At 43.9% G+C, this 15,034-nt stretch overlaps 1 protein-coding gene across 1 annotated transcript in view; it reads right to left on the reverse strand.

Moving 5' to 3' along the window:
• NUP188 (nucleoporin 188) overlaps positions 1 to 15,034 on the reverse strand; it is a gene marked incomplete at both ends in the record, with an annotated part of 63,949 nt that overhangs the window by 20,954 nt on the left and 27,961 nt on the right. Inside the window, 6 exons of the mRNA XM_080709298.1 lie at positions 3,957 to 4,083; positions 4,595 to 4,714; positions 5,874 to 5,939; positions 11,370 to 11,459; positions 13,283 to 13,483; positions 14,203 to 14,317. Coding sequence (XP_080565424.1) covers positions 3,957 to 4,083; positions 4,595 to 4,714; positions 5,874 to 5,939; positions 11,370 to 11,459; positions 13,283 to 13,483; positions 14,203 to 14,317 — 719 coding nt within the window. The remainder of the gene's footprint in view (positions 1 to 3,956; positions 4,084 to 4,594; positions 4,715 to 5,873; positions 5,940 to 11,369; positions 11,460 to 13,282; positions 13,484 to 14,202; positions 14,318 to 15,034) is intronic.

Consider the following 15,034-nt stretch of genomic DNA (forward strand, 5'->3'; position numbering starts at 1 on the left):
CCTTCCCCCCCCCACACACCCACACAAAGAAAATAGGGCTGGGGAGCCACGTGCAGTAGCGCATGCTTATAATCCTAGCATTTGGGAGGCTGAGACAGGAAGATTGTGGTTCACAGACAGCCTCAGCTACTTAGTGAGGCCCTTTGCAACTCAGTGAGACCCTGTTTCAAAATAAAGAATAAAAAATCAGGCTGGGGGTATAGCTCAGAGGTAGAATGTCCTTGGGTTCCATCCCCAGTACTGCAAAAAACAAAAAGAAAATAGGGCTGGGGGTGTAGCTCAGAGGTAGGACACCTCTGGATTCAGTCACCAGCGCCACAAAAATAAATAAATAAAAATAAAAGCACTAGTTTATAAGGATCTATTTATTCAATGTAGCAATATTTTTGTTTTGTTTTGTTTTTGTGGTACTGGCAATTGAGCGCGGGGGAATTCTACCTCCAAGCTATAGCCCCAGCCCTAATTTACTTTTATTTGAAAACTGGGTCTTGCTAGGTTGATAAGAATCTCACTACTTGCTGAGGCTGTCCTCAAACTTGTGGTCCTCTTCTCTTAACTTGACACAGAATTATATGCCTGTACTGGGATTACAAATGTGAGCTACCACATCTGGCTAGTGCAGTAGTATGTCTGTGGTAAATCCTGACACAGTCTTAATGTCCTTTACAAAGAGAAAGATAAAATATAATGAAACATCAAGGATATGTATGTTAATTACTAGAAAGGATGAGTCAGGTGCTGGGAGTGCAGCTCAGTAGTAGAATTTGTGCTTAGTATGTCTGAGGGTCAGGTTCAGAGCTACATACACTAAAACCATCTTGCAGAATGAGTTTGTTAGCATATAAGAAATATGTGAGTAGGGCTGGGTGTGGTAGTACACGCTTGTAATCCCCGTGCTTGGGAGGCTGAGACAGGAGGATCGCGCAGGTTCGAAGCCAGCCTCTCTGGCTTAAGAGACCCTGTTTCCAAATAAAATATAAAATAGGTCAGGGAGTGTAGCCCGGAGGTAGAAGGCCCCTAGGTTCCACCCCCAGTACCACAAAAAAGAAAGAAAGAAAGAAAGAAAGAAAGAAAGAAAGAAAGAAAGAAAGAAAGAAAGAAAGAAAGGAAGGAAGAAAGAAAGGAAGGAAGAAAGGAAGAAAGATAGATGGATGTGAAATGGCCATGCACAGTAGCCCACACCTATACTTGGTGTGGGCTTCCCAGTACTTGGGAGGCTAAAACAGGATCACAGGTTTCAGAAGAGTACACAGTAACTTAGCAAGACTCTGTTTCAAAACTAAAAATAGCCGGGCATGGTGGCGCACACTTGTAATCCCAGCATTCGGGAGGCTGAGACTGGAGGATCACGGTTCGCGGACAGACTCAGCTACTTAGTGAGGCCCTCTGCAACTCAGTGAGACTCGGTTTCAAAACAAAGAATAAAAAATAGGGCTGGGGGTGTAGCTTGGAGGTCGAATGCCCCTGGGTTCCATCCCCAGACCCACCAAGAAAAAAAAAAAAAAAACTAAAAATAAAAGGACCAGTGGTATAGCTCAGAGGTAGACTACTCTGTATTGAGCCCCCCTGCCACAAGAAATGCCTGAAAGAATATACATCTAATTTTTATTTAATGTGTGTGTGCATGCGCGCACACTCACACATGCACAAGACTGGGGATTGAACCCAGGAGCATTCTAGCTCTGAGATATACTCATCTAATTTTATTTTTTAAACAATATTCTAAATTGCTGAGGCTAGTCTTGAACCTGAAACCTCAGCCTTCAAATATTGTAATTAAGCCAGGCGTGGTGGTGTATGTTTGTAATCCCCAGGTACAGGTTCGAAGCCAGCCTCAGTAACTTAGTGAGACTCTGTTTCCAAATAAAAAAAATATATAAAATAGGTCTGGGAGTATAGCCTGGGAGCCTCTGGGTTCCACCCCTAGTACCACAAAAAAAATATATATTGGAATTATAAGCATGTGGCACCACACTCAACTGAATATACAGCAAATTCTGGATTATCTGACAGGGATAGGGCAGAAGAGATATTGACTTTTGTGTGTAGTACTAGAAAATAAACCTGGAAGCATTCCACGTGAGTCCCACCCAGCCTCATTTTTATTTTTTATTTTGAAATAGGGTCTCACTATGTTGATGAGATTTTCTTTTTTTTTTTTTCTTTCTTGTGGTACTGGGGTTCCTGGAAGCCCTTCTACCTCTGAGCTACACTCCCAGACCTATTTTATATATTTTTTTATTTTGAAACAGGGTCTCTTAAGCCAGCGAGGCTGGCTCTGAAACAGCGCGATCCTCCTATCTCCGCCTCCCAAGCGTGGGGATTACAAGCCTGCGCCACAATGCCCGGCGAGATTTTCATTAAAATTTAAAAATATATTTCTAGACAGGCACAGTGGTGCACCTATGTAATCTCAGTAGTTGGGAGCCTAAGCCAGGAGATTTGCAGGTTCAGTGTTAGCCTTAGCAACCTTGTAAGGCCCTCTGCAACTTGGTGATATCCTGGTTTAAAATAAAAAAATAAAAATCAGGCTGGGGGTGTAGCTCAGAGGGAGAATGCCCCTGAGTTCAATCCTCAGTACCACCAAAAATTAAAAAAAAAATTTTAAATGAAAATAGGTATCTGCTGAGTGTCATGGTACACATCTGTAATACTAGTACCTGGGAAGCTGAGACAGAAGGGTCAAAGGCTTAAGACCAGCCTCAGCAACTTAGCAAAACCTTGTTTTAAAACAACAACAAAAAATAGATTTCTGAAGCCGGGCGTGGTGGTGCACACTTGTAATCCCAGCATTTGGGAGACTGAGACAGAGGATCACAGTTCACAGACAGCCTCAGCTACTTAGTGAGGCTTTCTGCAACACAGTGAGACCCTGTTCCAAAATAAAGAATAAAAACTAGGGAAGGGGGTATAGCTTGGAGGTTGAATGCCCCTGGGTTCCATCCCCAGAACCCCCCACACACACACACACACAGATTTCTGCACTGTTTACCTTGATACAATGAACATGCAATATTTTTTAAACAAAACAATCTAAGCCAGGCATGGTGGCACATGCTTGTAACATTAGTACTTGGGAAGTTGAAACAGGAGGATCACAGGTTCAAAGTCAGCCTCAGCAACTCAGTGAGGCCCTCTGCAACTTAGTGAGACCCTATTTCCAAATAAAAAAAAAGCCAGGCATGGTGGCATACACTTTTAATCCCAGTACTTAGGAGACAGACAGGAGGATTGCAGGCTGGAGACCAGCCTCCGCAGCTTGTGAGCCCTCCGCAACTTAAGCTAGACCTTGTTCCAAAACAAAGAATAAAATAGAACTGGGGATATAGCTTGGAGGTAGCATGCCCCCAGGTTGGACTCCCAGCACCACAAAAAGAATAAAATAAAGTTGGGGTTATAGCTCAACGTAGAATGTCCCTGGGTTCCATCCCAAGTACCACATACACAAATAAAATAAATAAATAAATAAAACAATCTAATTATGTAAAAGTTAATTAAAAAGAGGGAAGCCAAGTATGGTGGCACACGCTTGTAATCCCAGCATTTGGGAAGCTAAGACAGGAGGATCACAGGTTTAAGGCCAGCCTCAGCAACTTAGTGAGATCCTGCTTCAAAATAAAAAATAAAATAAAGCTGGGGGTGTAACAGTAGAATGCCCTTGGGTTCCATCCCCAGTACCACAAACAAAACAAAACAAAACAAAAAAAAAAGAGGGAAACTAAGCTGGGGTATACATATCATTGATTAAGCACTTGCTGGGCAGGTTTAAGGCCCTGGGACTATGCCTAGAACCACATGGGTTTAAAAAAAAAAAAAGAGTAAACCTAATTCTAATTATTTATCAGTAAATCACCAAATGTGGTGAGAAGAGAACTGCTCTGCAGACCCTCCCATTTGAGGATGGAGCCAGTAATGACAGGCTGCTGAGAAGGGCCGCGGCACCATGGCTGTCTTACCCAGAGGGTACAGGAGCTTGGGCGTCTGCCTCCTCCAAAGAGTGCCGTCTTCATGGGGTATCACATCATGGGGCTTGTGCTTATAAAGTTCATTGTAGAAAGACATCTTATCCAGGAAGCTGTACACCTGCCAACACGCAGAGCGAAGCCTAGTCACACTCACTGCAGGTCACGCAAGGAGCCCGCCCCTGCCCTGTCAGCCATCGTGCAGTGCTGGCCCTCAAGCCTCTCCCTCGCCAACCAGCCGGCCGCTGTGGCTGTCCTGGGACTGCCTCCAGCTCTCCTCCCCCAACCTCCCCACACTTACACCCAGCTCATCCCCTTTGGCCACAGAGAGGTCTATTTCTTAAGCATCTTTACTACTGTGAGCATACCATCTGACTGCTGTATTTTATTAGTCCAAGCAGATATCAAGGAACTTTATACTTAATCTTACTCCCACAGTATCTACAACAGGTGCTTAGTAGAAAAATTATTAGTAAATTTTCTAGAGCTGAGGCACGACCACTGGCATCTTTTACTCAGCTCGGACAAATCTTGTCATGGCAACGAAGTGTCAATGTGGAAAGCAAACAGGGTTCCAATGAGAGCTCCTGAGTGAGGCCTCCTGCTCACAGAGGTCTGAGTGAACACCTTACCTTTTTGGCAGTGGACTTCCCTGATACAAGGGCTCGGAGCAATTGCAGGAGCGGGGAAAGGAGATGAGGAAACATCCCACACACACTGTCCAGAATGATCCCAAGACCAGAGGTGGGCTCCTAGAGTGGAAGGGGAGAAGCCACGGAGCTTCAGAACTCCCAGTAATCACAAGAAAATCTAGAATTAATCCTTCCTTTTAGACAGACATCACCTTTCCCTAATAATTTAAAACTTTCATATTTCCACCGAAAAAGGACAGCAACTATTTATTTAGTCAAGACCTAAAAAAAAAGGCTACTAATCTATCCAATGCCCTTTTTCCCAGCCGCCCTTTGTACCAGAAGACAACATCGTTCCTTAGTATTTTCTCTCCACTAAAGTGAAAACTACCCCACACTGTATCCGTGCTTAGCCAGCACACACAAGAAACAGATGCTGCATCTAAATACTGCTCCAGCCGGGCGTGGTGGCGCACGCTTGTAATCCCCGCGCTTGGGAGGCGGAGACAGGAGGATCGCGCAGGTTCGAAGCCAGCCGCGCGCGCTGGCTTAGGAGACCCTGTTTCCAAATAAAAATGTAAAAATAGGTCTGGGAGTGTAGCCCAGAGGTAGCAGGGCTTCCAGGAACCCCAGTACCACCCAAAAAAAACAAAATAAATAAATAAATAAATAAACAAATAAATAAATAAATAAATACTGCTCCACAGCAGCTTCTAAGAGCAACAGCAACTCGAGAGGAGGGTAACACAGGCAGGCAGGTCAGTCTGCCTACGGTACTAGGGGACAAACGTCTGAACCAGCTGAACCTGAAGTTCAACGCTAACACCAAGGACTGCTGATAGGTCCTTCTTGCCAAAGCCAAAGTCTCATCCTGACCAATCACAACACTCTGATAACTCCGAAGATCCAATTAGAACTGAATTACAATTGCTTTTCAAACCTGCAGGACTCTTGGTGCCTAAGACACTGCCGGTGTAAAAGAAAGACTTGGTGCTAACACTGGCTGAGGACCTGGGTACAGACTCAGGGCAGACAGAACTGGACCTTGGCTGTCTGTTCCAGCTGTGCAGTTTACCTCAGGCAAGTCACACCTCTAGGAATCCCATTTCATCATATGCAATCTGGTGATAACCATACCTACTTCACAGATTTTTATGAACATTAAATGAGGTGATACGTAAAAGTGCTAAGTATAAAACCTATCACAAAGCAAGTTCTGTGTGACAATGGTGCTTTTGCTCCGATAATGGCACAGCATGATTCCCTGTAGCATACTTACCGTTCCCCAGAACAGTTCTGGAAGAGAAGGGTCTGCCAGGACTTCACATGCTGTGTCAATTATATCCTAGTGGGGAAGAGGAGAAAATGGTTCATTTTTCTCTGGTTGGATCGGTTTTGTTAAAATGGTTTTTTGTAGACATAAAAACACTGATAAAAGCCGGGCGTGGTGGCGCACACTTGTAATCCCAAGAGTTTGGGAGGCTGAGACAGGAGGATCGCACAGGTTTGACGCCAGCCTCAGCTACTTAGGCTCTCAGCAACTTAGTGAGACCCTGTGTCGAAATAAAGTGTAAACTAGGTCTGGGAGTGTAGCCTGGAGGTAGAAAAGCCCCCGGGTTCCACCCCCAGTACCACACACACACAAAAACCAAAACCAAACCAAACCAAACCAAAACAAAACACCAATAAACCTTTATACAGCCTGTCAGGAAGTACTCTGAGTTTAAAGAGTAAGACTGCCCTGGCCACAAATTCACCTCTCTGAACTTCAAATGCTTATCTGTAAAACAGGGACAAAAGCTCAATGTATGTGGTTTCAGTGTAATAAAGTAAGGATTAAAGAATGAAATAATCTATGGGGAAGTGAACTGCAATTTTTTTTTTTTTTTTTTTTTTTGCAGTACTGGGTATTGAGCCCAGGGACATTCTACCTCTGAGGTACATCTCCAGCCCTATTTTTTATTTTTATTTTGAAAATGGGTCTCACTACTTGCTGAGGCTGTCCTCGAACCTGTGATCCTTCTATTTCAGTCTGCCAAGAATTACAGGCATGAACTGCCATGCCAGGAAGAATTACATATCTCAATTAACACCAATCTTATTTTTCTCCAGTAATTAGAAATTTTTGAACTGAGCATAGTGCCTGTAATACTAGTACTTGGGAAGCTGAGACAGGAGGATCACAAGTTCAAGACCAGCCTCAGCAACTTAGTGAGATGCTCGCAACTTAATGAGACCCTGGTTCAGAAAAACAAAAGGAAAAATGGCTGGGAGCCAGGCATGGTGGCGCATGCATGTAATCCCGGTACTTGGGAGGCTGAAATAGGAGAATTGCAAGACTGAAGGCATTCTCAGCAAGAAGTGAGACTCTCATCAACGTAGCATGACCATGCTTCAAAAAAAAGAAAAAGGGAGAGGGCTAGTGTGTAGCTGGGAGATAGAATACTTCTGAGTTCAATTCCCAGAATCACAGAAATTTTTTTTCATCAGTTTACAAGTCACTAATCATTAAAAAGAAATAATAATTCTTTCTTTCTTTCCCCCCTTCGGTACTGGAGAATGAACTCAAGGCCTCACAAATTACTCCACTCTAAGAACACTGACCAAATACCATTCCCACTAAAAGATCTAGAGCAGCTGGGCGTGGTGACGCACGCTTGTAATCACCGCGCTTGGGAGGCTGAGACAAGAGGATAGCACAGGTTCGAAGCCAGCCTCAGCTACTTAGTGAGGCTCTCAGCAACTTAGTGAGACCCTGTTTCCAAATAAAGTATAAAATAGGTCTGGGAGTGTAGCCCGGAGGTAGAAAGCCGCTGGGTTCCACCCTAGTACCACCAAAATAATTAATTAACTAATTAATTAATTAAAAAATAAAAAAAATTAAAAACCTTGGAGAAAAGCAGATTTAGGTCTGGGGCAAAAACCCTACCAGATAATTAATGTCTTGTCATGCCAGAGAGTAATACGAGTATCAAAATATATAAGGGCAGACTTAAATAGATGCAGAAGACAATAAGAAAAGGCTCTTGCTGATCAAAGATGGGGCAATCGGAGCCTAAAATAAATAACTGCAATGAATTAATATGCCCAATATGTTTAAATCCAGTTCACAATGGCAAGTGAAAAACTGAAGACAAGCCGGGCGCGGTGGCGCATACTTGTAATTCCAGCATTTGCGAGGATGAGACAGGAGGATTCGGTTTGTGGCCAGCCTCAGCTACTTGGTGAGACCCTCTGCAACTTAGCAAGACCCTATCTCAAAATAAAGAATAAATAATAGGGCAGGGGGTGTAGCTCGGAGGTAGAATGCCCCTAGGTTCCATCCCATACCAAAAAGGAAAACTGAAGATGGGTATGGTGGTACACACCTGTAATCCTAGTTCTTGGGAGGCTGAGACAAGATCGCAGATTTCAGTCCAGCCTCAGCAACCTAATAAGACTGTTTCAAAACAAAAAATAAAATAGCGCTGATAAGCCGGGAGTGGTGGCACACGCTTGTATCCCAGCATCTGGGAGGCTAAGACAGGAGGATCACGGTTCGTGGCCAGCCCTTTGCAACTCAGTGAGACCCTATTTCAAAATAAAGACTAAAATATAGGGCTGGGGGTATATCTTGGAGGTAGAATACCACTGGGTTCCACCCCCAGTATTCCCCCCCCCTCGTGTTCTCTCTCCCCCCCCCCCCTCTCTCTCTCTCTCACACACACACACACACACACACACACACACACACACACGGCTGAGGTGTAGCTTGGAGATTTGTAAAATAACCCTGGGTTCCATCCCTAGTACCATACACAAACAAAAGAAATTTATGTAGGCATGGTAGTGCACGCTTGTCATTCCAGTACTTGGGAGAATGACACAGTAGGATCACAGGTTCACAGCCAGCCTCAGAAACTTAAGTGAGATCCTGTTTCAAAGTAAAAAATAAAATAGGGCTGGGGGTGTGGCTCAGAGGTAGAGTCTCCCTAGGTTCAATCCCCAGTACCAAAAAAGAAAAAGCAAGCCGGTCGTGGTTGTGCAGGCCTGTAATCCCCGCGCTTGGGAGGCTGAGACAGGAGGATCGCCCAGGTTCGAAGCCAGCCTCAGCTACTTAGTGAGGCTCTCGGCAACTTAGTGAGACCCTGTTTCCAAATAAAATAGAAAATGGGTCTGGGAGTATAGTCCGGAGGTAGAAAGCCCCTGGGTTCCATCCCCAAGCACCACCAAAAAATAAAATAAAAATAAAATATCACTAAGTTGTTGAGGGCCTCCCCTACTTGGGGAGGCCCTCAACAACTTAGCGATATCCTGGTTCAAAATAAGGAATAAAAACCTGGGCTGGGGGTTGTGGCTCAGAGGTAGAGTGCCCCTGGGTTCCATCCCCAGCACCATACAACAACCTTGCAAGAATAAAAGTGGAAGAGGAACTTAGAGATCAATTTTATTCAACAGAAGTTCCGTAATGATGGAAGTGTTCTATATTAAATACTTTCAAAACCGGGGGACACTGGCCACATGTGGCTATTAAAGCACTTTAAATGTGGCTAAATACAGCTGAAGAAATTAGATTTTACTTTCAGTCAAAAAAAAAAAATTTTTTTTTTGCAGTGCTGGGGATGGAACCCAGGGGCATTCTACCTCCGAGGTACGCCCCCCAGCCCTATTTTTTATTCCTTATTTTGAAACAGGGTCTCACTGAGTTGCAGAGGGCCTAAGTAGCTGAGGCTGCCTGTGTACCTGGATCCTCTTGTCTGAGCCTCCCAAATGCTGGGATATAAGAGTGCGCCACCACGCCATGCTCGCTATTTATTTATTTATTTATTTATTTATTTATTTATTTATTTATTTTGGTGGTACTGGGGGTGAAACAGGGTCTCACTAAGTTGCAGAGGGCCTCAAAAAGTAGCTGAGGCTGTCCTCAAACCGTAATCCTCCAGTCTCCCAAATGCTGGGATTACAAGTGTGTGCCACCACACCCGGCTTCAGACCTATTTTATGTTTTATTTGGAAACAGGGTCTCACTAAGTAGCAGAGGCTGGCTTTGAACCTGTGCAATCCTCCTGTCTCAGCCTCCCAAGTGCAGGGATTACAAGTGTACGCCACCATGCCCACCTTTTTTTTTTTTTTTTTTTTTTAAATGGTGGTACTGGGGTTCCTGGAAGCCCTTCTACCTCTGGGCTACACTCCCAGACCTATTTTTATATTTTTATTTGGAAACAGGGTCGCCTAAGCCAGCCGCGGGACTGGCTTCGAACCTGCGCGATCCTCCTGTCTCTGCCTCCCAAGTGCAGGGATTACAAGCGTGCACCACCACGCCCGGCTACGCCCACCTTTTTATTTATTTACTTACTCATTTTGGTCCTGGGGATTGAACGCAGGGGCATTCTACTTCTACCTATATCTCAAGCCCTTTTTATTTTTTATTTGGAGACAGAGTCTTGCTAAGTTGTTGAGGCTGACTTTGAACCTGCAATCCTCCTGTCTTGGCCTCTCAAGCACTGGGATTATAGGCATGTTCACCATGTCCACCTCAAGTTTTAAACTAAATAACTACATGTGCCTTGTAGCTATTACAGGAGGCAGCATGGTTAATAGGGTAAAATAAACTTGAAAAACTTAACAATCTGTTTATGATGCTTAGATCTTATTTAAATTCCAATCTAGAGCCGGGTGTGGTGGTGCATGCCTATAATCCCTGTACCTGGGAGGCTGAGACAGGGAACCGCAGGTAGGAAGACAGCCTCAGCAAGTAGTCAGACTGTCATTAACCTAGCAAGACCCCGTTTCCAAATAAGAAATAAAATTAAATTAGGGGTGTACCTCGAAGGTAGAATGACTCTGGGTTCAATTTCCAGCACCACATAAATAAATAAATAAATAAATAAATAAATAAATAAATCCCAATCCAAAAAAGTTTTAAATTATGTAAAATAAATGTAAAATTATGACACTTATAAGACATTTAGAAAATCAAACCCATGCTTGATATTTGAAAATACTGGGTTTGTTTTTTGTTTTTTTGGTGTGATAATAGTTGAGAAGCTGGGCATGGTGGTGCACACTTATAATCCCTGCATTTTGGAGGCTGAGACAGGAGGATTGCAGTTCATGGACAGCCTCATCTACTTAGTGAGACCCTGTTTCCAAATTTTAAAAAAAGTATAAAATAGGTCTGGGAGTGTAGGCCGGAGGTAGAAGGGCTTCCAGGAACCCCAGTACCACCAAAAAAATAAAATAAAATAAAAAAAGAAAGAGGGCCTCATTAAGTTGCTGAAGCCAGCTTTGAACCTATGCACTCAGCCTCCCAAGTACTTAGATTACAAGTATCCACCACCATGCCCAGCTAAAATAAAATGACTACTATAAACATGTGTTAATAGAAGAGAATCTGTGATAAGATAAACTTTTCAAGGCCGGGTGTGATGGCGCACGCTTGTCATTCCTGCGCTTGGGAGGCTGAGACAGGAGGATCGCACGTGTTCGAAGCCAGCCTCAGCTACTTAGTGAGGCTCTCAGCAACTTAGGGAGACCCTGTTTCCAAATAAAATATAAAATAGGTCTGGGAGTATAGCCCGGAGGTAGAAAGCCTCTGGGTTCCACCCCCAGTACCACAAAAAAAAAAAAAAAAAGATAAACTTTTCATTTTTATTATCCCTTTTTTGTACAGCTAATTATCACCCACAAGTAATAAGTGAAAGCAAGTGACAATAAACACATCATGTACAACAACAAGCAGGGAGGGACTGCAAACACGGGCAGTCCTCGAACCTCGGGAAAGCCGGGCACTCACCTGCTGATTGCCCAGTGTATGCAGCTCCAGCGAAGTCAGGACGAAAGAAAGGAGTCCGTAGACACACATGCACGCGGTGCTCGTGGTACACTGAAGGCAGAGGAGGCCGTAACTAACTCTGAACCGCACCACCCTTTCCCAACTCAGCATAATTCTACCAGGTTGACAGAATCCTCATACATAAATGGGTAGGGAATTTGAAACTTTCCTAATTTTCCTAATTTTATTACAAGATAAGGAAAGTTAAGGGAAAAAACAAACATTACAACACACTCAAGAATAAAACCAAAAGGAACTCTTTACAAAATGATCAAAGTTTTTGTGGGCAAAGAAAATGACATCCAGCCTACAGAGAGGATCCAGTAGATGAGCCGACAGGACTGATAGCTACTAGGCCTCAACTGCCACCAATATTAACTGCAAGGGCTCTGGCTGATGCTTCTGTTTTGATAAGCTTTATTTTCTGGAGCAGTGTTAAGCTGACATCACACCAAGCCATTTCACTGCCCTGTAACTCTTCCCTTCTCCACCTAGTCATCCCTCCCTCTCCCTGGGAAACTGCGGCTCTTTTTCCTGGCTCCAGAGTGTTGCATTCTCCAGAATGAAATGATACACTATGTAGCCTAATCAAATTGGCTTCTTTCACTTAGTAATACACATTTAAGTTCCTCCAAGTCTTTTCCTGGTTCGACAACTCATTTCTTTTTAGTAATAAATAATATCCATTGTCTGCATGTGCCATAATTTACTTATGTATATTTGTGGGGGTAGACTACTGGGAATGAACCCAGGGATATTCTACCTCCAAGCTACACCCCAGCCCTATGTATGTAGTATGTATGTATGTATGTATGTATGTATTTTTTGTGGTACTGGGGGTGGAACCCAGGGGCCTTCTATCTCTGAGCAACACCCTAGCCCTATTTTTTATTCTTTATTTTGAAACAGGGTCTCACTGAGTTGCAAAAGACCTCACTAAGTCACTGAGGCTGGTCGTGAATGGCGATCCTCCTGTCTTAGCCTCCTGAATTCTGGGATTATAAGCATGAGCCACCACGCCCAGCTTATTTTTTCATTTTGAAAGCAGGGTTTCACTAAGTTGCTGAGGTTAGCCTCAAACATATAATCCTCCTGTATTAGTCTCCCAAGTACTGGTATTACAGGTGTGCACCACCATGCCCAGCTACTCATACCTTCTTTTGGTGCTGGAAATTGGTGTAGCTCTATCTCCGAGCTACACCAGTACCCTTTTTATTCATTTATTTTGTGGTACTGGGAATGGACTCCAGGGACACTATACCTCTGAGATATATCCCCACCCTTACTTTATTTTGAAACAGGGTCTCATTATGTGGGCTGGGATCCAACCCAGGGCTTTGCACGCATTAGGAAAACACTCTATCTCTGCGTTAAACTCCTGGGCCCTGAGGTTTCATGTCAGCACATCAAAATGATCTATCTAAACCATGCCACTCCAGCCACAAGAGAACTTTTAATTCATCCTGGTAGAGGTACAAGAAGTACCTTAGAAAGGATTTCTCCAATTAGTAATGGCCCAAGCTATCTTTTAGAACAAATATTTTACTAGAGAAGAGTACAATATAATGAGTTCAAACTGTGTCCACCATTTAGTAGCCATTACTGTCATTTTGGACTAATTGTATTTTTTTTTTCTGAGTCTCAATTTCCTAATGTGTAAAACAAGACAATAATCCTAAACAAAGTGTTATAAGGCCTAAGTGAGATATTGTTTTGAAAGTGCTGAGCAGAGCGTCTGGTGATAGTAAATGCTCTATGAAGGCTGATTACATTATCGCTATTATCTACGTCCCTATTAGAATCCCTCTTATTCTCACACGTCTACCCGTTCTGCACCTGCTCCCACGCTCAACCACCAACCACCTCGTACTCACATCGTTTCCCCCACTGGCCAGTGACCGCAGCAGTCGGGTCAAGTACTGAAACACATTCAGCTGGATGGCGGTGCCACCTATCTTTCGGACCACGCTGCTCGTCTCTTCTGGGTTCAGGGTATGACGGAGCAAAGCCCAGGCCAAAAGCACTGGGGCATGATGCAGAATGTCCCCAAAGGTCAACATCAAACGGTCCAGATCCTACAGACGGGGGAGAGAATCAAGACTCCTCAAGAGAGTTCATCACGCTCAATAAGCCTGCATTCCTCCACCTCACCTTACTCTTCCCTTTATTCACAAAGTGTTTTCTACTGATTTTAAGTAGTCTTAATTTAAAACTATAAAACATACGCTCAAATGGAGACGTTAGAAACTTTAATACCCTGATCCGTCTACCCTTCATTCCTTCATTTACTTATTTATTCCCTGCCTCGCTCAGTGCTGGAGATTCAATGTAGGGCCTTGCACATGCTAGGCAAGTACTACCACTGAGCTATATCCTTAGACCTTTTAAACAAAGTTTTGAGATGGGGTCTTGCTAAGTGACCCAGGCTGGCCCTGGACTTGTCCTTCCGCCTCAGCCTCCTGAGCAGCTCAAGTACAGGCATGCGCTTCTACACCCAGCTCATTTTCTACTTTTCTCACCACCATGGCCCAGTGTTCACGCACTTGCTTTTTCACAGACCCCATCCGTGCAGACCATCCCCAAAGTTTCGTCCTTGGGCCTCTCTTGCCCTTGTGACATCTCTGTGAGTGACTCTACTGCTCTCACACAGTCAACTGTCACTTCTGTACAGATGACCCACAAAGCTGAAACTTTTGCCAAACCTAATTTTAATCAATATAGAACCTCAAATTGAACAACAACAAAAATGTTATGCAGCAGGAGAGTTCAATGGTTAAAGCTCTTCCAAGTTTACCTGACAAATGAGCCCATCCTGAGCAAACTGGTGCAGCTCTCTCCTGTCATCCAAGGCACACTTGTGCAAGGACTCGATGTCCATGCCTTCCACCAGGATAAGTGCACTGAAGTAGCTGGGGGAAAAATGGCACCACATACATGCTGTCCGAGCTTCACTAGAGACCAGGGCGAGATGTAAGGCACTTCGCTATCAAGGTATTACCAAGCTAGGCATGGCGGCACACACCCGTCATCCCAGTACTTAGGAGGACGGGACAGAAGGACCACAGGTTTGAGACCAACCTCAAAAACTTAGTGAGACTCTCAGCAACCGACTGAGACACTGTTTCAAAAATTAAATTAATAAATAAATGAGCAAGCAAGCTGGCTGTGATGGTGCACGCCTATAATCCCAGTACTTGGGAGGCTGAGACAGGAGGATTGCAGGTTTGTGGCCAGCCTCAACAAATAGTGAGGCCCTCTGCTACTTAGTGAGACCCTGTTTCAAATAAAGAATAAAAATAGAGCTGGGGGGGTAGCTCAGAGGTAGAATGCCACTGGGTTCAATCTTCAGTATGGCAAAAATAAACAAACAAACAATATAAATAAATAAATGGCTAGGGGGATGATTCAGAGTAGAATGCCCTTTGGTTTCAACCCACCACCACCACAAAAAAAAATTATTAACAAGTTATTTAACATTCTTTTTTCATACTAAGTCTTCCAAACTTAGAAAGTGTTTTATAGTCCTAACACATCTCAATTTGACCGGCCACACGCCAAGTACTTGAGAGTCATATGGGGCAGCGTCTACCATACTGGGTAGTAGGGATCTAGTACTCGAGGTTTTT

The sequence above is a fragment of the Muscardinus avellanarius genome, assembly GCF_963383645.1.
Source record: "Muscardinus avellanarius genome assembly, chromosome: 13".
In the NCBI taxonomy this organism is placed as follows: Eukaryota; Metazoa; Chordata; class Mammalia; order Rodentia; family Gliridae; genus Muscardinus; species Muscardinus avellanarius.